General features: G+C 53.9%; 1 protein-coding gene across 6 annotated transcripts in view; it reads left to right on the forward strand.

The window, feature by feature from the left end:
• The window catches only part of LOC144949278 (transcription factor 12-like), a 245543-nt gene that overhangs the window by 98255 nt on the left and 121844 nt on the right, over nt 1–25444 (forward strand). For 5 of the 6 annotated variants that reach the window (XM_078879208.1, XM_078879212.1, XM_078879213.1 and 2 more), the window contains exon 5: nt 19751–19856. In XM_078879208.1, the coding sequence (XP_078735334.1) occupies nt 19751–19856 (106 nt within the window). The remainder of the gene's footprint in view (nt 1–19750; nt 19857–25444) is intronic. The other variant, XM_078879210.1, reaches the window with a different exon arrangement.

Raw genomic sequence — 25444 nt, forward strand, 5'->3', positions numbered from 1 at the left:
CTGTGTGTTTTGCACGCTCGTCATTACTGTACCCGTTTTGCGCGTCTAAATTACAGACGTGCCGCGCCTCCGCTTCCTCCCTTGATTGTCGCTCTTTCACGGAGGGCGAATGCGTTTTGGGGTTGTCTCTCCGCGAGAGTTGGGTGTTCGCTGAATCGATGAAAGCGACGGTGGCGAAGGCGAGGACGGTGATGCCCAACGCGACGGGTTCACGGTTCCGTCGACGGAGGAGAGGGGCACGGCGGTAGACAGGCGCGTGGTTGCGTAACTCCGTACTGACGGCACTTCCGTCGGGGGGAAAGGAGGAACGGTGACGCACCAACGGGAACGTCTGCCGCGGAGATGGAGCAATGGAATCAGCTCGTGTGCGGCTGCAAGATGGCAACGGCTTGGGGGGAAGCATTGTATGTTCTATGTATGTGTGTCGAACTTCTTTCACACCGTACGTAGGTGCGTGGAAAGGACAACAAACCAAACTCAAAAAAGCAGTTCTGAATGCAATTGCTTCATGAGTTTTCATCCAGCAGTGTATGATTGATCATGGCTGATGAGGGCACTGAGGGGGGTCAATGCGAAAACACAGCGGGTGGGGGGTGGCGGTGACGCGGCCGGGGGGAACGACCCCACAGAACCTCCCCCCCAGTGTCCCGCCAATCTTCTGCGGCCACGGGGTGGCGCTGCGCGGAACCCTCCCTGCTCGTGCCCTCGTGCGGCGCGCCGGCCCTCACGTCGGACTCCACACGTTGCCTCCTGGGCCATTGAGCGATGTACTCGGAGCGTGTGTGCGGTCACTGTCACTGAAACTATAAAAACTAAAGTAAACTAGGTTTAATTGTATCTTGCTGTGAGGCACCAGTATCACCACTGCGCCACATCTTCCATCCAATGGTGTCCATATGGTACGTTAGCAGCGCACTTCTTTATTACTTTATCGGCTCGTTCACATACATTATACAAAATTATTAAGACGAAAGGTGACTGGATGGCTGGGCGAGGCAATGCCCGTGTCGGGGGCACGGAGTCGTCGCCAACTGGGATCTAGCGCTTGAATCGTAGGGGTGAGTGCTCCCATTCTCTGGGACAGGAAGGTGGAGGTCTTCGTGCGAGTTGCCGTCTTCACAGTATTTGGCTGCCATGAATTCCCACGTGGACGATAAGCCACGTCGTTGAGCTATCATTTGTGGCCAGGTCGCTTCGGATAACGAAAGGTTTATACAGCTTCGGTGGGCCTTGCCTGGTAAAATAAAAAAAATGTTTATAGTTTAGTTTAAAGATGTCATTGAAACAAGAATGAGCTGACCGGCTGTCGTATGGTTGTGCAACAAAAACCTCAGTTTTTTTTTGGGCCTTTGTAGAGTGAATATAATAGTTTTCCATAATATAATTTTTTGGGATTCGTTCGTGTAAATATAAATGTGTCGTTAAACCCGTCACCACCCGACACAGCCAATTAGCAAGGTTTGTCACGGAAACAAAACATGCCAATTCGTTACAAGTACAGCACACCGGTGTGTTGGAGAGTAAAACCACTACACCAGGTACTCAGTTGAGGTCGAGTCCGACCTAGAGGAGGCCCAGGACCGGTTTACATATTCATCACTGGTCTTGGCCGTGAGCGGGAATTGAACCGGGTCGCCAGGGTTTGTAGCGCAGCACGCTACACGCTACACTACCGCAGCACGCTAACCGTTACACTACCGCTCCCCACGCTGCACGCACGCACACACGCACACGGGCTCTGGTTCCCTGGACACCGTCCGTCACCCCCTCCGCCACCACTCACCCCCCCCCACCCCTTCCCGCCACCCTTCAAACCCCTCGTCCCCAGCCCTCGTGCACCTGATCCCGGGGCCCCGCTCAATTTAAGAGTAATCAGAATTAGTGCGGCTCCACCGATGCTCCGGATTAATCTGCGGCTCGGTGCGGTTCTGATTGCAGGTTCTTTCTCTCTCCCTCTTCTCCCCCCCCCCCCCGCTCTCTCTGGCTCGCTCGCCGTGCGTGCCTGCCGGGCCCCGATGGCCGTGTGTTGGGGCGGATCTCTGTCGATCGCCACGAATTAGCCGACCTTTAATTTGGCGCCGTGCCCGCCGGTGGGAGGGTCGCTTGCGCCGAAGGGCTTTACAATCTCGATTTTCATTTTGCCGTTTGCTCACGCAGGAAAGCCCTCGCTGTGAATTCCAAGACGTTCGCAGGAGCGTCGGTGCCACCGGTGGCGTGGTCGATTTCTTCTGGAGCGTGTGCTTTGTGGTTTTTGTTGTTGTTCTGCTGCCTGTGGGAACAAGACGCGGAAGTGGCCAGAGAAAGCCGACGCAGATAACGGCGACAAGTGTTCTCCAGCGGCATCGCTCGTCGAGTCCCCGCGACTTTCACAGCGTGGTCCCGCGGCTTCAGATGGTGCGGCTAATTCCTGAGTGTGCGTATCCTGCATTTTGGAGGAGACTGGTATCGTAAGGTCGATGTAAATGTTCTGCTCAAATGAGCATTGAGACAGTTGCTTTTCTCCCGTTTACAGCCCTGAGCCAGACATGGGATTCTGCCGTTCTTTAGTTCGGGGGCGAATCCATGGGACAACCACTGTTGACTTCTCCACAAAGTGGTACCTATTTTACCGACCCCAGAGGGACGACGGGCCGAGCGACCTGTCCGCTTCAAACGAGCAGGTTCCTAACCTACCTGAGCAGACCACCCACACACACGAGGGGGATATGACAAAGAAGGTTGCACAGGTAGGTGAGTATCCCACTCGCTTTACCGCTCTGCGTAGGCCCCTCGTTTGCCCCTGCTGGTTAGCGTCCCACGCACGCGGTCTCAGAGAGCGACCCGCGAGCTCGCCTCCCCGCTCCGTTGGGTCGCTCGTGGGCTCCGGCACAGGAGGCCGATAGACACCGCGACTCATCTCGGCCATCGTCCACGCCCCTGATGAAGCCCCCCCCCCGCCATGCTGACACCTCAAGCTCCATGCGTGTGCATTGAACTCAATAATAAACATCATCGTCGTCATTGTCAGCCACGGTCAATCGACGGCTGGATCAAGGGCTCCCCAATCTGCCGCCACCTCGCACGAACCTGCGCTGTAACAATCACCTAGTTCCATCTCTTCGGTGGACGTCCTGTTGGATGCCTTCCTATTCATCGGCCGCCGCTCGGGTTGTCATATTTGAGCGTCGTCCCTTCTAGCCGTGACGTGTGCTGCCCCCCAAGGCCCCGCAGTTTATTTTCTTCACAGTTAGGATGATGTCATTCCACCATTTTTTGCTCCGCATCAATATTCAATCCCCTTGCTCGTTGAAGCAAAAAGTTTCGTTCGTTACACGCCCACGCATGCTGCGACTTGATAAATTATTTACGCTTTCCCAAATCGGTGTCCGTGCGTGCGTGCCCAAGGCACGTGTGGACACTAAAGAACACTATGAACCACGCTTGCCAACAGTTAAAGAGTCCCAGGGTTCAGCATTCCACGGAGAACTTGGACAACAACCCTCGAGCGCTTGAGGTCAGGGCCAGGGAAGAAGATGCGGCCACTTGCCTTGACAAGTGGAGCGCGAGAGAGCAGCCCCAGACTGTGACCGTGGCCACCGCCTAAGTCGGACGACGATCGCCCCCCCCCCCACGTACCACCGAACTTCCTGCCCCTGAGAGAGGTCCATTCTCGGGCGGCATCGCGACCACTCGCACCGCCTCGCCTCGAGCCCCCGTTGGATGGACTGCTAAACCCCGACATCAAACTACACCTGCTTGCCCAGCCGTACGGAGAAGAACAAGAAGAAGCACTTCAGCGATTGACAATGTGGACACGTGAACGACGACGGGACGGCTGTTGGCCCGATATGTTACCTCTCCATCCGCCGTGCGCCGCTTTGCCGTGTGGAGTTCTGTCGCGAAGCACGCGCGAGCGTATTTGCACGCGCGCCACGCACGACGCGGCGCCGGGGGGACCGGTCTTTGCGTCCGCGCCGTGCCGTTAGATTGCTAAGTGGCCGCGTGTGCTTCGAGCTTGGCGCGCTTCGGCTGCGAGATCTTGCACGGGGTGGAGGGTTCAAATCGTGCGCACCATCTGCCGTAAAGTGGCCGTCAAAGACGCTGTGACAGGATTCGCACGGAGCAGACGCTTGCACGATGGCGGCTTGGTCGAGTGATTGACAAAACGGACCGCGGTGATGAATTGCTTGGACGGGGAGGGGGGGCGGGGGGGGGGGTGGAGCGGTGGCACAGCGGTTAGCGCACAGCCCTATGTCGGTGTCGCTTTATAGCGACACGGACTTGAACCTCGGCTTTCCGGAGTGCCGTGTTAGTGCACTGACATTGGTACGAGGCCCCTTGAGCCACCTAACCACCTCCATTCAACTCTTTGTATAATTTCTGCCAATATAAGTACAGCACTTGAAGGTGATTTCTCTTGCCGTTCTCTTGCCTGGGTTTGAATAAACAGAGCTGAAAGGTGTGAGGTTGATTAAAATCAACCTCACACCTTTCAGCTCTGTTTATTTTCTATATTATTATACGATGCAACTCAAATATTTCCCCAAGTGGAAGATTTAGGCGATTGGGAAACGTCATTAATTTTGTTGAAATTTTAGGAAATGACCGCAGGGGTTCACTTTGTCCTTTTGGCCATGAAGATGGCACCGCAAGTCAGCGGCAGTGGCGACGTCACGTAGACTCGGCAGGAGCCGCCAGGGACAGGTACCCTTGCTCCATGTTGACATTTCGGTTTGCTGCCGGTTGACGTGCCAAGCGGTGGTGAGATATAGGTGATGTTTTGGGCAATGAGCCTTCACGACGCATAGATATGTGAACAATGGCCCTTCGTGTGTTATAAATAAGGTGACATTACATGAAACGTCTCCGATTCTATATATGTATGTATAATTGTTTTCCTTCTAAGGCCACGCCGTTATTGACGAACGCGTTGAGTTTGTTGGTTGTCTAGCGGTGGTGGCGGTGGCGGCGTCACCGGATGACTTTGTCATTACGAGGCAGGTGCCTATCGCGCTGTTTTAACAGCGGTGAACGTAATTAGCGTACTATTTGCTGGGCGTGCAATTGTAAGAGCGAATGTTTCAGCTCGTAGGGGAGATTTCAGAGGGAGGCGCGTGTGCGGCCCCCCCTCCTTACGTTATGAAATTGGACATGACCGATGACATTTCCGAGCATTGTAACACGAGCCGCGTTAAAGATCGACCGTAATGCCATCGTTGAACGGTCATTCATCAACAAATGAAGTGGTTTGCGTTTGCTTTGATAACACAGCTGGCCAAGCGACGGAAAATGTCACTTTGGAATACGCCGCAGTGGGAACTCCGCGCGAGGGATCATTCTGAAGTGGAGCTGACTGTAGTTGATTCGTACGTTGCCAATTGGCCATTCCGCTGGTGTGGGACGGTGGCTTAGCAGGTGAAACCGCGGCGGAACGTTGAGTCTCGGCCTCCGCTTATGTTGGTTGAGGAGATGTTAAGAATGTCATTTTACGGTTCTAAATCGTAGGAGGTCGTGGGTTCGATCCCGACCCTGACGATGCCTGTTGTTGTGTTTTTGGAGTGTGCGTGTTGTTTCTCTCCCCGTGGTGGTCACGTGGATTGTTCTCCGGGTTCCTCCGGTTTTGCCCTCCGCCACATTTAGAAACATGCACTTAGATTATTTGGCTGCTGCTGTCACCTATTACGCCCGGCACGGCACACGAGGGGGTGTGTGGCCAGCACCACGCCCGGCCGCCTTTGTTTCCCCAGTGGCGATGTTTACACACCGTACCAGGTACTCGTTTGAGGCCGAGTCGACCTAGGAGAGGCCCAGGACCGGTTTGATAAGGCAGTGGACCTACCACGACACCACTGCCCCCCAGACGCACACAAAAGATGCTCCTCGCGAAGCCTGAACAGACTCTTGGGGCAAGTGCTGCCAAGCGAGTAGCACCCATGAAGACCACACACACTCACAGACACACGCACAAAACAAACAAACGCACGCACAGACACGCGCAGGCACACGCACACACATGCACATCCACAGAGGAATGAGACACGCACGGCTGACATATGCAGGGCGGATTTCATCACGGCAATCTTAAAAAAAAAATCTCATCAGATAAGTGTCATTCACACACCGGTGCACCCTGATGCAGCGGATAGACGGAGCGGTGGGCACGCTCAGCGATATTACAGACTTGTTACGCTTTGAGCATTTTTAATTTGGGGAAAACTGCGAAAAACGTGACATGCTATTTCACAGCACATGTATAATGCATCTGAATAGAAGAAGGGTTACATTGCAGCCTTCCCCTTGCCATTTACACTTGAACTGACGTTGGTTATGGCCGCGCATGATTTGTTCCAGCGCTTGTGGTGTTGATTTTGTTTAGACGGAATTTTGCTTTGCACATCTGCAGACCGTTTTTTTGCCAGTCCGCTGCTGGATGAGGGGCCTCGCGCACGCCTTGTGGTCCCCGCGAGAGATGTTTGACCGTTCTTCACCAAACGGTGGTCCGTGCCGGTCGGTGAACGGCGGTGGTAGTGCTGTGACACCGATGGATTTTTCTACACGGCTCACTGCTGCTCGGAGCGCCTTCCGCACATGTGCATTGCTCATGGCCATAAATGCACCATCCAGGTGCAACTCTGCTGAGCTTCCGAGCCTGTGAGTTCATTCATATTCGTGGCATGACGATTATTGATGAGACATATTTGTGTCTGTGTGTGTTTGGGGAGCGGTAGTGTAGTCGTTTATGCGCTGCGCTACGAACCCGGTGAACCGAGTTCGATTCCCCTTCATGGCCAACACCAGTGAAGATGATCTTAACCGGTCATGGGCCTCCCCCAGGTCGACTCGGCCTCAAATGAGTACCTGGAGAAGTGTGTAGTAAACATCGCCACTGGGGAGACAAAGGCGTGGTGTTGGCCACTGACCCCCACGTGTGCCGTGCCGGCCTTCATTGGTGCTACTCTCTAACAGCACCTGCCCCAACAGTCTGTTAAGACTGTACGGAGAGAACCCGCTGCTGCTCTGCAGCGGGAAAGAGGATACAGACGTCATGTTCGTACACTTCCCACAAGTCTCCTCCTGAACTCGGAGCACCAAAAGTAATTAAACATTTTATCAAATAATAAAATGGCAAGATAATGTAATGTTTTTTTAATTCTCTCTAGCGTTTTAATAATATTCTGGGGACAGAATTGTATTAATGGGAGCAGACAATTTGAAAAGTTGGATGAATTTTTAATTAACCGCATCAGCCTTGTGCATTCATTACTCACACGTCTTCAATGTCGCTCTTTTTTAAACGTCTTCCCAACTCGGTTCAACAGAATTCAATTCAACGGAAGATCCCTTGTAGCCAGCTAGCCAGCTAGTTTCGGTGGCAGTACCCACTAACAACAGAGAAGGAGCCCAGCCAGCAGCCAGCCAGGAACCTTGAGGCATAGATAATTGTTTTTAATAATTACCATTGCTGACCTTTCCTAGGCTGCATTGTCATGGAAGTGTCTGGCTATGTTAACTTGTTCCCGCTGAAGTTAACTTCCCTCTTGCAAATGTTACCCTGGGCCTCTGATAACCCACATGTGTCTCGTTCACTTCTTTGCTTTAGTGAAATAGACAGCTGTCAAGAGTTGATTTGCTCAAAACCGAAAGGCTAATTTAATCCTGTGCTGTTCTTTGTTCTGTTCCCCTTTGGCAGATCTTATGGTTTTTTTTTACTATTCTGACGAGCGAGCGAGCATTTGTGGCCGAAAGGAGAAAAGGGCGCCACCCCCGTAGGTGCCAGTTTGATGAATATTTGAAGAGGCTGTGGCATCAAGGCTTTAGCCGGCGCTGGGCAGGAAACGGTCAGCGAGAGCGCCTCCCGAAAGCGGCAAATACCCTGCGGGCGCGCGCAGGCACGGAGGCCCAGGCAGTGGAGCGCTCAGCCCCACGAGCTCCGGGCCGCGCTGTGACCTCCGTTTCTAACGAGCTTTGATGTGCGGTGAATTTTAGCTTAACTGGCCATCCATTGGGGGGGCGGGGTGGGGGGGCGTGTCTCTCTCCCTGTGGTCGCGTGGATTTTTCTCCGTGCCCTCTGGTTTTTCCCTCCACGTTTAGAAACATGAGTTTAGAGTATTTGGCTGCTCTACATTTACACATGGCAAGCCACTTCCTTGAGCTATGATTTGTGGCCAGGTCTCTTCTAAAAAAGAGCTACATAGCTCGGTGGGTTTTAACTGGCAAAATAAAAAGTTTAGTTGAGTAAAACATTTATTTTATTTTATTGTACGCTGGCGAGGGTATGCCACCATCTGTTGCCAACTCCCGTGCAAGAGAGCGTTGGCGAACTGTGGTTGGTTTGGGATAGCGGTTGAATATTTGGTTATTTTTGTTCACTAAGTTTGTGGGTGAACTCTTCAATCAAGTGAATAATGCATGACCCGGTCGCACGCTGCGAAGTCTCTTTCGCCTTCCTGGTACTTTCCCCTACTCGTGTCGAGCCTGGCTTCCTGCTCCGCTTCCTCCACTCACTCCTTGTCCTGCGCCTCAATCTCCACGTCCCCTCTGCGGTCTTTGCCATCCCGGCCTCACCTCTTCAAACCACCTCTTCCGCGGCCTGCCTCTCGGTCTCCGCCCTCGTGCCTCCACGTTCGTCCACCTCCCTCCATCCGATGCGGTGTCCCCCCCCCCCTCCCCTCGTTACGACGAAGCAGTCTTGCAGGTGCGTGTTAGTCTTCTCTTTGTATATCGCACTGCCTCCACTGTGTACAGTGTGTTTTGTGGTGTTGTGTGTTTTTTTTTACTGGTTGATGGGATGGGGAGTTTTGTTGTATGTGGAGAGACAGATATCGGCCTTATTGTGACGCCCATTGTCTCGAGCTAACATTGTAACCTGACGAAAATGCGAAACCAGATTGCAATCTATAGGACTGCTGCCTAATGCCAAATCATAACAACCTGTGATTGGTTGTACACATATTCTTGGTTCTTTCGGTAAAGTCAAGTAGAAGGGAAATAATAAAATAATACAAATATAAAACAATAAATATTCTCACGACGTCTCGACTGCAACACAAGCAATCATCATCAGGTGTGAAATCCACAGTCACGTGATCACAGCACTCTGGTGTGTGTGTGTGTGTGCGCGTGTGCGGAACATGTGCGAATGTGTTTACATCACGCACGCACTCGAGTTAGCGCGCGGTAATTGGAATCGCACGAGCGTATTCCCACATTCAGGGGGAATGTTCCATCGCACGGCCGCTTTCCACGTGGGGGCCCTCACTCACCCCCATTCCCCTTTATCCGAAGCGTGACCCTTACCGCCCGCTCCCCCGGCGTCGAGACCTCCACCTCACACTTCGTGGAGCTGCTGCCGAACGCCGCGTGTTGGCTCCACGCCTCTCTCTCTCTCTCGTCTCGTCGGGTTGCATTTGACGGATGTGCGCGGCTGCAAGAGAGATCTTCACGTGACGATGACAAGCCACTTCGTTGAGCTATCGTTTGTGGCCAGGGCGCTTCTGAAAAAGAAGCTAATAGCTCCGTGGGCTTTACCTGGTAAAATTTAAATCGATTTCCCCCCCCCCTACACTTTGCACTCTTGTTGTAACTGTCTGACCGGCCCCTACTGCACATCTATGAAAAAGAGCTTTACAGCTTATCGGATTCCTCCAGTATAAATGAAAGATTCTGATTGATTCCAGAGGGCTTCTGCACCCCCTTGGTTTCCGTAGCCCGCCGTCAGGCCAGTGGCTGCTAGACTTGCGTGCGAGCCCCTTGAACCGGCCTGTGTTAATCCAAATTAACAGCAATAATTAATTGTTTGGAATTCGTAATGCACGCAGTCGCCGTTCACGCCCTGCGTGAAAATGATCCAAGGGTGCGGGAAACCACGGACAAGCGGGAAGGCAGCCAGAACCCGTGCCAACAATTGCCCAAACTCTGTCGCCCTATATTGTGATGTTTGGCCAACTCCAATGAATGTTATTTAAATTCACGAATAAAAGTAGGGCGTGTCAAAACACTTTCCCGGACAAATAGAACGGTGTGTTTCCATTCCTCATTCATAAACGTGCGAACCGAGACTCGGGCCAAAGTGGCCACTGATCACAGTAGCCTTGTTGCAGTCTTGAGTTGAAGCACGACTGCCAGCAAGACGTGTCGAGAACAACACCTTTCATTGGCCAGCAAAGGGTCTGAAGATCATCTCGTCCTCGGTGCGGGCGCGAAGCCCCCCCCCTCCGCCGCTGTTTGCCGTTATAAACCGCGTGGACGCGCACGCGGGCATTTCCCGGGGCGAAGCCGAACCTCTCGCTACCGCGCGGCGTGGTGAACGAGCCGTTGTGCGAGCGCGGCGTCGTGTGCACGCCGGTGTGTCCCCCCCACCCCCGCTTCCCCCTCCGCCACCCCGAGGATCGCGCCGGTCAGTGTTTGCGAGGTTGTTGTTCGCGCCCGGTACGCGCCGGTGCCGGGTGCTGGTGGAGAGAGAATCGAGTGAGCGTTTGATCCGGCCGGGTCGGGGTCAGGGGCGGACAGGCTGGCGTGCTCGCGGGCTCGCGTTGCGCAATCGCACCCTGCCGATCATCGCGGCTGGATGCTTTAACGCGCGGCGGTGCGCGAGGACATTTTGTCGGTCATTTTCATTTGAAACGCCGATAATTTGTGTTGCGTAGTAAAAAAAAAAAAACTCGCCGTGTTGGATTTCCGCACGTGTCTGTGCGGCGAGCGCGAGCAACGCTCGTCTCTCCCCCCGTTGCCCAAATCTTGACGCGTGGTGATCTCTGTTACACGTGCGCGTTGCGGGCCAGTCCGGAACGCTGCATGTTCACACGAAAGCAGTGGACGGATAAATGGGATGTGTTTTTTTTCTCTCGACACTCCCATTTATCTTCATTAGGACTTCATCATCCTCCTACTCCTCTGCCCCCCGCTCATCCCAATGCACGTCCCCTCTACCCGCTTGCTCGCATCTCATCTTCGCTCCCTTGTTTGATCCTACCCCCTGCCCGCCTGCCAACCCGGGGCCGGTGACCCCCGACCTCATTCATCGACGCACCGGTGCCGGACGTCACCGTCGTGCTCTCTGCCACGGAGCGTGGGTGTCCGCCTGGAGGGCTCACAGGGCCCCGTCCGTATCCTGGGCCCAGCCAGACTCAAACTTTCGCCGCTTCTTCAGTTCGTTTTCCGTCCACCAAAGATCTACAAATGTCCTTTGGGTGGCGAGCGCATCTTGGCGCGAGCGGCTTTTCTGCCGTGGCGCAGGGGAGCGGGGGGGGCGGCCTTCCTCGAGCGGTGGGCAGAGCGAGAGGCATCACGCTGTCTCCTCTTGTAGCCATAGCAGCAGCAGCAGCTCTCTAATTGTGTGGCCAGGTTGGATCTTGAGCTGGTCGAGATGGTTCGTGCCAAGTCGGTTGAAGTGCCCTCTTAGATGTTGGGCTCCGTGGCGTTGTATACTTATTTCTACTTATTTATCCTTCCATACTTTGGCAAAGAGAATTACGAAGTGGCGGCCTTTGTCTCACGGCAAAGGCGCAAGACACCGGCGGCCCAAGTGGAATGCGCGCAAGAAATCCTTTCCTCGCGGATCGCAAAATAGGACGTCGCTTGCTCAGGTCACGGAAAAGTCGTTAACAAGTACTCTGTCTGCCAGCCGATTAGTAAAATATCGTACACACGGAACCAAGTGGTCCCTCCCGTGTGGCATCTCAGGTCTCGCTTTGCAACAAAAGCGTATATTTTTTTATCGGGAAGGGCTCTCACCTTGTGCTAAACGGATCGAACTAAACTGGAATCACTCCAGTGCCGATCGCTTGAGTCGTAACTTGAGCTGGGAGCATCACTCCCTGGGCTGCAATACCCGCTGCCAATTGGAGCAGATCCACTGGGACATTTGGAGGAGATCCCCAGGGATAATCTCGATGGGCCCCATCGTGGACCGTCCTTTCCAGGGTTGGCATTCGAGGCAAGGGAGATGTTAACTACCTCACCTGGTATGCAGGAGGTCGTGGGTTCTATCCCGACCCTGACGCCTACTGCTGTATATATGGAGTTTGCGTGTCTCTCTCCCCTTGGTCGCGTGGATTCTTCTCCAGATCCTCCGGGTTTTCCCTCCACAATAAGAAACTGCGTTTTGAGTATTTGACTGCAATAACATTTCCACAAGATAAGCCACTTATTGTTTGTGGCTAGGGCGCTTCTGAAAAATAGCTGTATAGCCCAGTGGGCCTTACCTGGTAAAGGAAAATATAGTTTATAGTTTTAAATAGTTTGTATCCTTGCTCATGCTATCGCCTTCGCATTACTCGCTGCTTTGATTACAGCAACCACGCGACCTCGATGAACTCCCCAAATGTCAGGTGATTTGCATGATGTGGAATTCGACCTCGAGCCCTTTAACAAAGATCACGTTACAACTATCCACAACTCCCCCTCCCTGGCTGCCTATTCGCCGGCGCATCCAACTGTGCACGGGTCTCCTCATCGTGCGTTGTAAAAAAAACAAGACAGTGCCCACCCGCTGCCTTCCCTGTCATGGGACACTTCTTGTTCTCCCGCGTTGTTGCCGCCGTCTGGAATTTATTTTACCCATTTGTTGTTTGCGTTTTCCCCGACACTTTATTTTTATTCGTTTCAATGTTGTAATACCGTGTCTCGTTTTTTTATTTTTATTTTTTTATAACCCACGCGTTTCCCCCCCCCCCCACGTTGCGGTTTCTCAGTTTTAGTTTTCTCCTCGTCTCCTCTTCGCCCCGAGCCTCGTGCCCTGCACCTTCTCAGGAGGCGTGCCACGCGCGCGCTGAGCCCAACCAACAGCCTCACGTTCCAGCGCCGATGCGATGTTCCTATTTGTCCCGAGTGCAACCCTCTCTCAAGACCCATGCTTTGGGAGTACCACGCGTCGCTAACTTAGGAGGTTTGACGTGTTGACATGCGTGTTGCCGTTAACGCGGGTAAAACATGCGGAAAATGGCCAAGGCTGCCCGCGTTTGTGCCAACCGCTACAGCAACTGCTGCAGCGTTTGGCACAAAGCCTTGCCCACTCACCAGTTTTCCAGGGTCAATATAAACTAAAGCCATGAAACTAAACTACCTTTTTATTTCACCAGGTAAGGCCCATTAAGCTATGTAGCTCTTTTTAAGAAGTGAAGCGGCCACAAGTGATTGCTCAACGAAGTGGCTTGTCAGGTCGAAATTGACAGCAGCCAAATACTCTAAACGCGTGTTTCTAAATGTGGAGGAGAAAACCAGAGGACCCGGAGAAAAATCCACGCCACCACGGGGAGAGAGACACGCAAACTCCAAATATACAGCAGGCGTCAGGGTCGAGATCGAACCCACGACCTCCTGCATACCAGGCGAGGGAGTTAACATCTCCTCGCCACCTGAACGCTCCCCGTTATTAGCGGACTGCTCGCTCTCGCTTGTCCTCGCGGCCTAGCGACTTATCGACGTGACAGCGACCCTATTCCCAGGTCTTCTTTTTTTACTTTACCCGAGTGGGAGGAGCCGGCAGATGCGACGTCGAACTGCGTTCCCGCATCGCCGAGCAAACGGGGGGCGCCGACTGCGGGTCCACCCCCAGCGAAAGTCGAGCGGCTCTCTCGGCTCGACGGGGCCTCGGCGTGTCCCCGTCGTGACCCTGGCGGACTTTCGCTCGAGGTGCGACGGACACACGTACTGGGCGCTCCTCTGTCGTCGCGTCGTGAACGCCCCCCTTCGCAGTTTTAGATATTTTTTTAGCGAGTCGCAAAATTCCAGCTGCGCACGGGGGACCTCGGGGCCGCAGATTGAGGTATTGCTCGGCGGCGGTTTGCACGTCCCGTTGCGGAAGCGACGTACGTGACGGGCTGTTGCCGACGGCCTTCGGTCTGTCTTCGAGGAATCGGTCGCCTCTATGGGTTTAACACGAAGCGCGTGTGCGCCGGTCGTTGGTGAACAAACTGAGACCGGTAAACTGGTCTGTACGCGAGATCTTCTCGTTTGCTTTGGGTGACTGCCAGGAACGTTTGAGCTCACCAGCTAATAGGTACGTGAGTGCGGGGGCTCTACGTGTACTTACAGCCCTTTGAACATCCACTGCTGGGTGAAGGCCTCCCCACACCGTGTTGGTTGTGGGAGATGTTTGACCATACCTCGCCGCGCTCAATCATGCAGGTTGGCGGAGGTGGTGGGGGGGAGGGTGCGGGAATCCATGACTGCTACAGATATCGCTCGCCGCTGAAGTCGGCTGTGCTAACCACTGTGCCGCCACCCCCCCCCCCCCCCCCCCCCCCCCGAAATTCTCTGCAAAATCACGAATACCCCAACCTACTTGGCTGCCTCGGGCACGAGATTGCCAAGAAGTATGTTTAGCGAAACGCTGTACGTTTCAATTGCCGCACGACGAATCGTCGTGTTACCCGCTGTAACGTTTCTTCTCCGTTGGACACAGCGTCTCGAACCGAACCCCGTCGTCACGGAGAAAAAGTGTTTCTGCGGTTTTTGGGCCACTGCCTGACATTGGCCGTAGGTTTTTTTGCGTATAAATGATGAGCCCTCCCCCCCCACCCACCCACCCACGCCGGTGTGTTCGTTGGCGTCATCACGGTCGGCGGGCGTCTTGTGCGATTTGAGCGATCGGGACGGGTCTGTCACAAGAGCAGTTTTCACAGATCGCGCGTCGTCACAAGAGCCAGCGCACACACGTGCCTCGGGGGGTGGGGGGGCCGCGGAGAAGCGGAGAAAGTAAATAATAAATCAAAGCCACTTTGCACGTGGGCATTGCGAAAGCGTAATGCGTTGTGACATGAATCGCGAGGCCAGGCCCAGGACACAGCATGTTTGCTGATTATGAGCTGGTGATTATCTATCCAGTAAATACAAAGTGAGATTATTCCGATTGGCAAAACAGATTCTCTGAGGATTATGTTTGGCTAGTGCGGACACGTCCCAATGAGTCTACTGGTACGGTTATCTTTGGCGATTGAACGTCCTTAACGCCTGTTTTATTGCCAGAAACGGTAAAAGCTATTCTTATTTTTGACATTTAGAATGTTTCCCACCAATCAGTGAGAGTCTCGCTTATACATGTGTAGTGACATAGGACGTCACTACTGTGTCGGCCCGTACGAGGGCAGAGGGCCCCAAGGGGGTGCTTGGGGGGTCACGTGGTGGAGGGACCCAGACCTTCCCGTGAGGTGGGGGAAGGGAGGCGTGGCCTGGGAAGGGTGGCCTGGGCAGGGAGGCGTGGCCTGGGCAGGGAGGCGTGGCCTGGGCAGGGAGGCGTGGCCTGGGCGGAGCCGGCCACGCTGGAGCGGATATAAGCGGGGTGTGGATGCAGAGCGGGGCTGTTGAACTCCGAAGTGAAGACGACATGATCGGTCCTCAAGTCCCGGGTCGTCGTCCTGGACCAGGCAGCCCGTCGCCTGCCTGGTCCCCTCTGTGTCGTGTCCCAGAGTGTTAGTGAGTTGAGGAAGGTGGTCACCACCTCATGCACAGTGTTATATTACTGATCCTTTAATAAATAGTGTTGCCTCCAAGCTGTGTGTGTGTGCACCTAATTGAAACCCACTACACATGTGGGAGGAAAACCGGAGCGCCCAGAGAAAACCCTCGCATGTGAGGGGACAACGCTCTATCCCATACAGAATGCACAGACGGTATCAGTCCGCACTTTGCTCTGTTCCATTGTGCCGGCACGCCGGGCTATGGGTTCTTCCTCGATGGCCACGTAAAATGGAGACTCGCAACTTTCTGTCATCTGTGCGCTGGTCCACCAACCCTCGCCGCTGCTGCTGCCTCCACAATGCCGCATTACAGCAGTTTAACACATCGTGGTAGACTTTTGCGACCACTATCATCCATGATACAGGTGTTTTTGGGTTAGATCGCGTAAATCTGTAAATTGTAAATGTTGTGGCTTTGCTCTCCCAACACACTGGTGTTGCTGTACTAGTAACGAATTGGCCATGTTCTGTTTACGTGACAAACCTTACTAATCGGCTGTGTCGGGTGGTGGCGGGTTTAATGACACATTTATATATTTACGCGATCTAGCCCAAACAAACCTCTATTATGGATTACAGGCAGCCGCGTGCATAGCCACCACCGCCCGGCTGTAGGTGTTGGAGGTTTTTCGTGCTTGTTAATAATTCGGATGCCGGCTTCCATTGGGGTGGTGGTGGTGGGGTGGGGGGAGGGAGCCTCACTCTTGGCCACTTCATCAGAAGATATTTATTTAGACTCCGCGAGGAATCCGATGAGCTGCAAAGCTCGTTTTCAACGGTGTCCGGTATGGGGCGGGTCAGCAAGTTACAGCATCAGGCAATACAAACACACGACAGGGGTGCAGAATGGAGACAACATGAGCAAGTCACTGAATATAAATGAAAGAAAAAATGTGCGTTAATTATTTATCAAGCTTCAGGAAGGCAGAAAAAACAACAGCAGAGCAGCCACACCAAGACATAACGCCACACAGTCACATGATCACGTCATCGGATATAATAACAAGGTCACTTAACAATAATGCCTGCTCGTGGAGATCGATTTTGCAAAAGTCGCCCTCTGACTTTGGGCCAAAACTCCTAGTAGTACATCGGCAACTATCTATTTGTGTCTACATGCTTCCGACCTCCTGGAAAACGTAGCTCTTCAAACCGACGGACAGATTGTTTCCCTGGATTTCCAAAGTATACCGTTCACTTTGACGAGCTCTTCTTCCGTACGGTTGCTGATGTAGATGCAGAGCAACGACTTACAACTTCACGTTCAAGTGGTGGTCAAGCCAGCAGACAATCGCGTCGGATGCGGCGCAGCGCATTGCTGCGATGTCTCCTTCGTATTAGTGGATCGGGACATTGACCACAGTTGCAGCAGCAGCTCGTCTGCTGCTGCTGCTGCTGCTGGAGCAGCCGTGCGGTTTACGGCTTGGCTGCAAACACGTGTTCGGCTTCAAGCAGAGGCCGTTCTCCTGGTGTTCGATGCATTTGAATCAGCCTAGCGGCGTGCGGTGCTCATTCAAAATCCCTGCCGAGACCGATGCAATCACGGCGCATATCAAATATTCTTGTTTTCAAAAGTCATGTTTTTTTGGCGCGTGGATCCTTGGGGTTTAAAAGCTAGGAAAAGGAGGGTACCTCCTTTCCCTCGCGACTCCCTCTGATACCGTCACTTTCCCTCAACTTTTCTAACAATCGTTATTCTAAAAGCCGCTCGGCCAAATCGTGAAGCTCCCTGCATGTAGGCCTTCTCGCTTAGTCATGGGGGTTATGTTTGACCATACTTCACCACGCTGGCCAGCGTGGTGAAGTGAAGCGGGGGGGGGGGGCGGTGCCAAGGACCGTTTTAGATTTCACTCGCCGCTGGTGTTGTCCGCAGCCGGGAGTCGAACCCAGGTCGGCGGGTTCGTGGCGCGGTGCGTCGCTAACCACCGCGTCCCGCCGAGCCCTCCTCGCTGGCGTTGACGTGAGAGGCGCGCGGTCGGTAGGGCGGTCTCCGTGCGACTTGAGTTTCACAGCACAACGCTGCGCCTGTGTTCCCTGCGCTTGATATTTTGGAGAGAGAAAAAGAAATGATGGCCATTGTCCGTCCGAGTGAGTGAAATGTGTAGAAGAAACCCACGTACCCGATACGGGGCGCCCATTGTTGGGGTTGTAAATAAATAATTAAAGAGCACCGACCTGTCCTCAGCGCAATAATGACCTCGTGTCGTCAGCGCCCACTTGAAATGCGGATACAATTTCAGGTTTTCTCGTGGAAAATATTCATCCGAAGCTTCTCTTCGGTTATGTATTTTTTCTCTCTCTCCGTATGGCTTCCTCGTGAGAGACGGAGCCATTAATTACGCTCTGCTCACCCGAGAGCCACGGCGCTGTTATAATTACGCTTTGCTCAATTCGGGAGAGCCTCCGTGAGCCTCGCAACGCTTTTTCAGGAGGGTCCTGTACCTCGCTGTCACAGTCGGGGATGACGACGACGACGATTGCCGCGAGTGATTTGGCTGCTGCTATAAAATGTCCACGTGACGATGAGCCACTTCGTTGAGCTCAGCATTGGTGGCCAGGTCGTTTCGGAACAAGAATGCTCCATAGCTCGGTGGTCCTTACCTGGTCAGATAAAAATAAATAGAGAGTTGAGTTCATTCCAATTGGGGAAGTGGAATGCGTCATTGGCTGCATGGGGTCTGCGAGCCTGTTCCTCCCCTTCATGGGGGGTGTTGCCACTGGGTCAGAGGTTACACACTGCCCGCACGCTTCTCAGTGGGGCCATGGGGGGTGACCCCTCCCCCCCCCCCCCAATTGCTACCCCCCCCTTTTCCCCAGGGAAGTTTCTCGTTCCGCCTCTGACGTTTCTGCAGGGTCCAGACAACAGAAGGGAACGAGTCAAAGGGTAACTTGCACGTGCTGAAAGACAATATTCCTGACGAAGACTTAACAAAAACACAAGCGCGCAATATTTGCGCATCTTCGTGACAACAAACTGGTAGAGCGTTGCGCTTTATCAGCGGTTAGCGCCACGCTGCGCTACGAACCTGGCGACCCGGGTTCGATTCCCGCTCATGGCCAACACCGGTGACGATTATTATTGAACCGGTCCTGGGCCTCCTCTAGGTCGACTCAGCCTCAAATAAGTACCCGGTGCGGTGTGAAGGAGAATTGAGTGCAAGAGTTTGTGTTGGAGAGTTCTAGCTGTGTAAGACGTAACGCGGAGGTGTTAAGAAGTTCAAACACCAAATAGACACCTTTTGTAAGGAATCAAGTCAGCATTAACCACAAGTATTTGTTGTGATCATGCAAACAAAACAGCCTTCTTCATCGCCTACCAGTGTCAGACCAGAGAACGCCAAAAGGCGGTGTTGCACTTTGCTTGCGTCGCACAATACGCCCCTCATTAAATCTTACAATGCTCGGTTATGCTTTCCTTTGTTGAGTCAAAAATAAATGCACGTTAATTCATTGTCAAAACCCATTGTGCCTCCATGCTTAAGCAAGCCTTGCTTCCGTTGGCGACCCCGCAAACCAGTGATAGGCATTCCGCCTTCTTGTGGCGAGGACGGTCTGTCCGTAGGATAACCCTGAAAGCGGCTGTCGTTCGATCGACGCTGACGGGGCAGCGCTGGGGTTTGAGAGCCGTCGATGCCACGGCTCGATCGCCCCTGGCGAATCATCCTCAGGACATCTGCAGCCGCGCCGCTCGCTCACCGGTCCCGCTGAGTGACGCGCTGGCCACGGCGATCGTGGCAGAGACGGCGCACGGCGATGGGCAGATGTGATGTCAGTCGATGTGACCCCGGGGGGCGGGCTGGAGGAGGTCGCAATGTGAACGAATAAAGCACTCAACAATACACGGGAGGTTGTTGCAGCCAATATTATGATTTATGGTTGTTTTTTGTTGGGTTAGGCCCACGCAAAAGATCTGGCCAAATGTTGTTGTTGTAAGACCCTCCGCCACCCGACAAAGCCAACGAGATGAACACACGCAGCGTGTGTACGACAACGCGCGCCTGTTATCATTGCTTCGGTGAGATGATGAACAATTCTCACCGACCAAATGTAGCCATTGGATAAGAATTCAATTGCTCGTGCCTAATCGCTGCCGGCTAGCCGATACAATCATCATTGTCGCGTTGATAAACGCTTGTTTGCCTGTGTCGGGTGCGGGGTGGGCATTACGCGAGCTAAGCCAACGATCAGCTACAAATGAACAACAGCGCGCGTTCAGAGCGATCGATGCTCGCCGCAGACCCCCCCCCCCCCCCGGGGCTCGCTAACTGCGCGCTCCCTCTCTTTCCCGCGCTCGTTGTGTTTTTGCGCTGCAGCAGACGTTCGCCGACGGGAGCCACTACGCGGAGCACGTCCCCGAGCGGGGCCTGGCCGCGCACGAAGCCATGAGCAGTTCGGCCTTCATCGGCTCCAGCATGATCGGTACGCCCCCTCCGGCGCACGGCACGCACGGCACGCACGGCACGCCGGCTCGCGACGCACGGCGCCCTCCCACGCTGGGAGCTGGCGCGCGCTCGCCGATTGTTCGGGCCACCGGGGATGTCCCAGTAGGCCTAGAGTAGGCCCCAATGCCACGGGCGGGCGGGCCGCCCAGACCCCGGGCTACCCTTCAACGTCTCGAGCCAAGCGGCACGCTTTCTCTCTCTCACCTGGGCCGACCCCGGGAATCGGCCGTGACGTCCGCATGGAGGGTGTGAATGTGTCGGAGTCGGCGCGTTTTTCCAGTGGCGCTCGGTACATTCCTAGGAACAACGCACCTCCGATTAACACGGTTGGCAACGTACGGTGAGAAAGAAATTCAACATACATACACAGTAATGCATTTGTCCAAAGTCGAAACAATACAGTTCCTCTATGTAGGACAAGGGCCTATTTTTGTAATTATGTTTTATAATTACAAAAGTATCAAGACTTTTCTTCAGGAAGGGGGCGATGTTGCTGCGTGTAATCCCAACTGAGTGATATGCAGGTAGTTTTTCAGCATCGGGATGTTTGGCCAATACCAGTAAGATGTTTTATCTCTTGGAAAAAACCAAAGGATGGGGAGGAGGAGGAAACCCATGCCAAACAGGGGCAGAACATACAAACTCCACACAGACAGGGCACCCAAGAGACCAGACGGCTGTGTTGGACTACACGCGCAGGTCCTCGCGAAACAAATAAAGACGCAGAACTCACACGGGCGACAGTCGATGCAGCCCCACTGCGGTGGGTGTGCGGTGGTGGAGTTGGCCCTCATCGCCACCCTCTCGATGTCCCGCAACGCACTCCACGCTTGAGAGCAACGCAGACGCAGTCGGGCGGCGCGGCCAGCGCACCGCTTGCACGCGGACGCTGCGGCCCGAAGCCAGCACCCATCCTGACCACATCCTGCCAGGTACTAATTTTAGGCCGAGTTGACCTGGGGCATTGTCGGCGTCCGGGTTAGTATACCAAATGCGACACTGCGAGTTTTGCACGGTCGGCAATTGTCCCCGGGTCGCGGATAGCAGAGCTCGGAGCGTGCAACCCACGATATGAATGTGGACGAGGAGGCTCACAATGCGCTTTTAAAATGCGATACCTTAAATAAACACAGCTGCTGCTGCTGCGGCGTTCGCAACAGGAGCAATGCCGGGAATGCTCTCAGGAACGCTGGGAATGTGCATCCGCATGAGCGTCACACCCTCCCAACCACCCCTCCTGCTGTCACTCCCCCCCCCTCCTCCGCCCATCTCCCCCCCCCTCCTCCGCCCATCTCCCCCCCCCCTCACCCCAACCTCCCCGTGGAGCGGTGAGCCGCACAGATGTGCAAGGCAAATAGTGCTCGTGTGAACACTTGTTTAGCAAGTCTGTAGGGGGGTCAAAGGGCAGCGGGGAGCCAGAGGTCAGGTACCCGCAGGAAGTGTGAGTTGGCAGGTGTGTTTACGCGTGTGTCTGTGTGTACGTACGTGTGTGCGTGTACGTGCGCGTATTTATGTGCGTGCGTGTACGTGCTCACTTTTACGTGCGCGTGCGGTGACGTGCATGTTTTTCTGCGTCTTGTGTGGTTTGCTGGCCGCACTGTTAACATTCACAAACAACAAGGCTTTTACCACGTTTGTTAAACGTGAAAATACAGCTAAGGAAGAGTTAGGGATTGTCAAACCCTGGCCCACCACCTCAATATGAAACCGCGTGGAGCCCCAATTAAACACAAGAGCAAAATAAAAAAATAGCACCACGGAACCGTTCGCACAAGGTATGTAAACGCGGACGAGAGACCGTGCGCGTCGTCGGAGGATGTGGCGAGCGGTTGTTCGAACGTCGCCCCTGTGCACATTCTGCGGCTGGCGTAGTGACTCCCAAGGAGGTACCCAGCGCCTCCGCTCGCTCGCTTGTGCTCCCCCCCCCTCCCTCCGTCCGTTTCTCAAATCAAAGTCTCCCCCCCCACTTCCCCCCAGAGAAGTGACGATCCCTCACATGTCTTTGGGGCAGACATGAAAGGCTTCCCATTGTTGATATTAAATCTGTGCCTTATGTCTGCCTTTAAGGATGCTCTCGAGAAACGACAAATCCACGCTTAGCTTTGAACCGAAACGATCGTGTCCGCTCACGCGCGTGCCAGTTTGCGTTGAGGGTAATGCGTCTTAACAACACTGTCTCTCCTCTCTCCCGTGCCGTATGTGTGCGATTAAGCTTTCGCTTTTAACACAAGGAGGTGCCGCTTTCCATTTCGTGGCGAATAAAACAAATTGAAATTGGGCCCGGCATTTGGCATTCCAGTGCAAACTTTCACGGGTTAAGCTGGGCTCTCTCGGGTTCGCGAGTTGATGGTCGCAGCCCAGTCACCCAACGAATGCACAGAAAAAATTGCAATCGCGTTACATTTGGTCTTGTTGAATTCAGCATAATCCCGGCTCTGGGAATGAAAAACATGGGTTTGCCATGCAAAGAATGGTGCCTACCGGGCATAGGTGGTCAACCGCGTCAGGAGCTAGCGGAGTGTATTGCCCCGATGTCTCCTTCGTATTTGTCGATATATGTCGTGGGGTAGCGAGGGCCGTCGTGGTGTTCGTGAGGAATTCCGTGAAAATGTCTCTCAAGTTCACTCACATTTGCATTCACGCGCGCGCGCTCGTGCAGGGACACGCCGCCACCGACGCCGCCTCCGCGCAAATAATCCCTCGTGCGCGCTCGCAAGGCAAAGATCCCCCGTATAGCCTTAACAGACCGATGGGGCAAGTGCTGTCAGCGAGCAGCGCTTATGATGGCCGGCACATAACACACGGGGGGTGGGGTGGTCAGCGCCACGGCCGGGCCGCCTTTGTCTCCCAAGTGGCGATGTTCACACCTCGCGCCGGGTACTCGTTTGAGGCTGAGTCGATCTAGGGGACGCCGAGGACCGGTTCAGATAGTCGTCGCAGGTGTTGGCCGTGTGCGGTAATCGAACTTGTGACGCCGGGCTCGTAGTGTAGCGCGCTAAGCGCTCGCGGTCTCACACACGCACACACGCACATAATCGTGCGCACGCGTGAACGCACCAGCACGGCGCACGTGTATAATCCTTCACACACACAAAGCATCTTAAACACACAAACAAACGTTCACGCATGCGTGCACACGTAAACAGTCCAGTGAAGACAAAGATCCCCGGTTTAGGCCCGGAGAGGCAGTTGGGAAATCTGCCATCATCATCCGTTTGTGTGACTATTTATAGAACTGACAGCTCACAACCACACTTACTGTGGCTTTCCGGGCACTTAAAGACACTAAACCATGTCGGCACCAAACGGTTACTGCCTTGTGCATTATTGATCCAGGTGAGACCCACTTTCAGAAACATTGTCTCCCTCGGATCGACCCCGCGGTGCCGAGATGTTAACTACCTCGCCCGGTATGCAGGAGGACGTGGGTTCGATCCCGACACTGACACCTGCTGAATATTTGGAGTTTGCGTGTAAATCTCCCCCGTGGTCGCGTGGATTTTTCTCCGGGTCCTCCGGTTTAGAATCGACATTACGCTATAAATGTCCACGTGATAAGCCACTTGATTTGTGATAGCCAAGTCGCTTCTGAAAGAGAGCTACATATTATAGCTCAGTTGGCCTTACCTGGTAAAATAAAAATAGCAGGAGCAGTCGTGTAAAGAGTTGACACCGAGGGAACAGTGGCAAACCAAGTAAGTGCGGCGATTTTTTTCTGGCAAAACGATCTTTGGGGAAAGTTTCTTTGTTTTGTGAGGTGAGTGGCGATCCCGGCACGCGCGGCATGCCGCTGCCGGCGGATAACGCTGCAGCGGATTGATTCCCCGCTCAGTAAGGAGCGTTGATGCGCAGCTCCTCCCCACGTTTTTACAGCCCTGAGCCGGCGTTGGAAATTCCACGTTCCTGTGGTGGGGGTGAGTCTATCCATGGGACAACCAGTGTTGCTACTCAATTTTACTATTACCATTTTTTTTTTATTAACTCCGGGTCGATTCTAGTCTCGGGATTATTTCTCCACGCAGTTATGTTTTACCCCAAGTTCTGATTGGTTGCCTCCGGGTTCTGATATTGGCAACACATCACAAGGCTGAAAAGTTATCCGCACATTACTCAGTTGGGATTACCAGAAGCAAACGTTGTCTCCGAGCGCAAAAAAAAACCTGGGGCAGGACCCTCCTGAAAAGAGGGACTTGGCGAGGCTATCCTCTGTAAACAAGCGAAGTAGTCGTAGCAGTAATACAAATTAAATATCATTGTGCACTTGGGACACTCCGCCGACAGAGGAGCTACTTACATTTCTTGCGTGGCCTGTGCGTGGCCTGTGCGTGGCCTGTGAAAACGCAAACCAATACGCAGCACGGTTCGCGATGTTGGCATCGGCTGTGCCCTGCCTGCGCACGGTGTCGCCGCGTCGCCTGGGCTCGGTAACTCACGAGGCGCCCGACCCTCTGAGGATCCTTCACCGAAGCACACGAAGGGCACTTTCGGGAGAGTGGACTTGCCACAATTGTGTGCCGCGTCGCCCCGACGGCCCGGCTTTCCTGACGCCACCGAAAATACGGTGGAGGCGGCGCAAAAGGAGCAGAAGCACACCGTGGGGGGGGGGGGGGGTGGCTTCTCTCTCCCGCAGCAACCGTGGAGCTCGCTACACCGTGCTGGAACTCCACGTGGGAGACACACATGCACGCACGTACGCATGCACGCACCTTCCGCAGAACGGGACGATCGTCGAAGAATCGCCGAACCGCAGCCAGCGGCGAAGTAAAAAACCGTCAAACGCATCGCCGACGAATTTGACGTCCAGCCAGCGACGTCACTGCGATCCGTACAGCGCCTATACCGCTTCCTCGGATTGGTTAAAATAACTCTGCGTTCCACGATGAACGCGTTTCAAAGCTGTCGCTTTTTTTTCCCGCTGTACGGAAGAAGGAGAATAACGAGCGGGGAGTAGAAAGTACGAAACGCCGAGCAGAGGCTGAACAACAACAGCAACCCCCGCCACCCCCCTTGGCCTCCATCGTCACGAATGCCCCCTTGAAGATTTAATAGCATTCGTCTCCAATTCCCCACCAACGGAACATCATCGGGCACCACGCGGTGTCGCAACGCAGAACGCAAACACCACGGGTTTTTTTTCTGCTCGCGGTCTGTGATGCTGCCCAGACGCCCGTCGCCAGCCGCATGCTTGGCGCAGAACGTGCCAGCGGAAAAAGCCGTCGGCGAGGACACAAAAAAAACCACACGGGAGAAAGAGAGAGAAAGAGAAAAAATGTTTACTCTTGACTGAGACCCTCGGCTTGTGCAGGGAAATGTAACAAAAATATTGATAACAAAAAAAGTGTTCGGCCAAATTCGGCAGAAAATATCTCCCACGTCAGCTGACACCATGATCCCGGAATGCATTTGGTGTTTTTTTGTATGTATGTGCCATTTCCTTGAGTTATTAATCTTCCGTCCTGACGGGAAGGTGGATGGGAGGCAGGAAAGGGTCCTGTGTTGGGGGAGAGGGGTGGCTCACGGTGGCGGTGGGGATGATGGGTTGTTGGTCATTACTGTGGCAAATTC

The sequence above is a fragment of the Lampetra fluviatilis genome, chromosome 53 (genome assembly GCF_964198595.1).
Source record: "Lampetra fluviatilis chromosome 53, kcLamFluv1.1, whole genome shotgun sequence".
Taxonomy (NCBI): Eukaryota; Metazoa; Chordata; class Hyperoartia; order Petromyzontiformes; family Petromyzontidae; genus Lampetra; species Lampetra fluviatilis.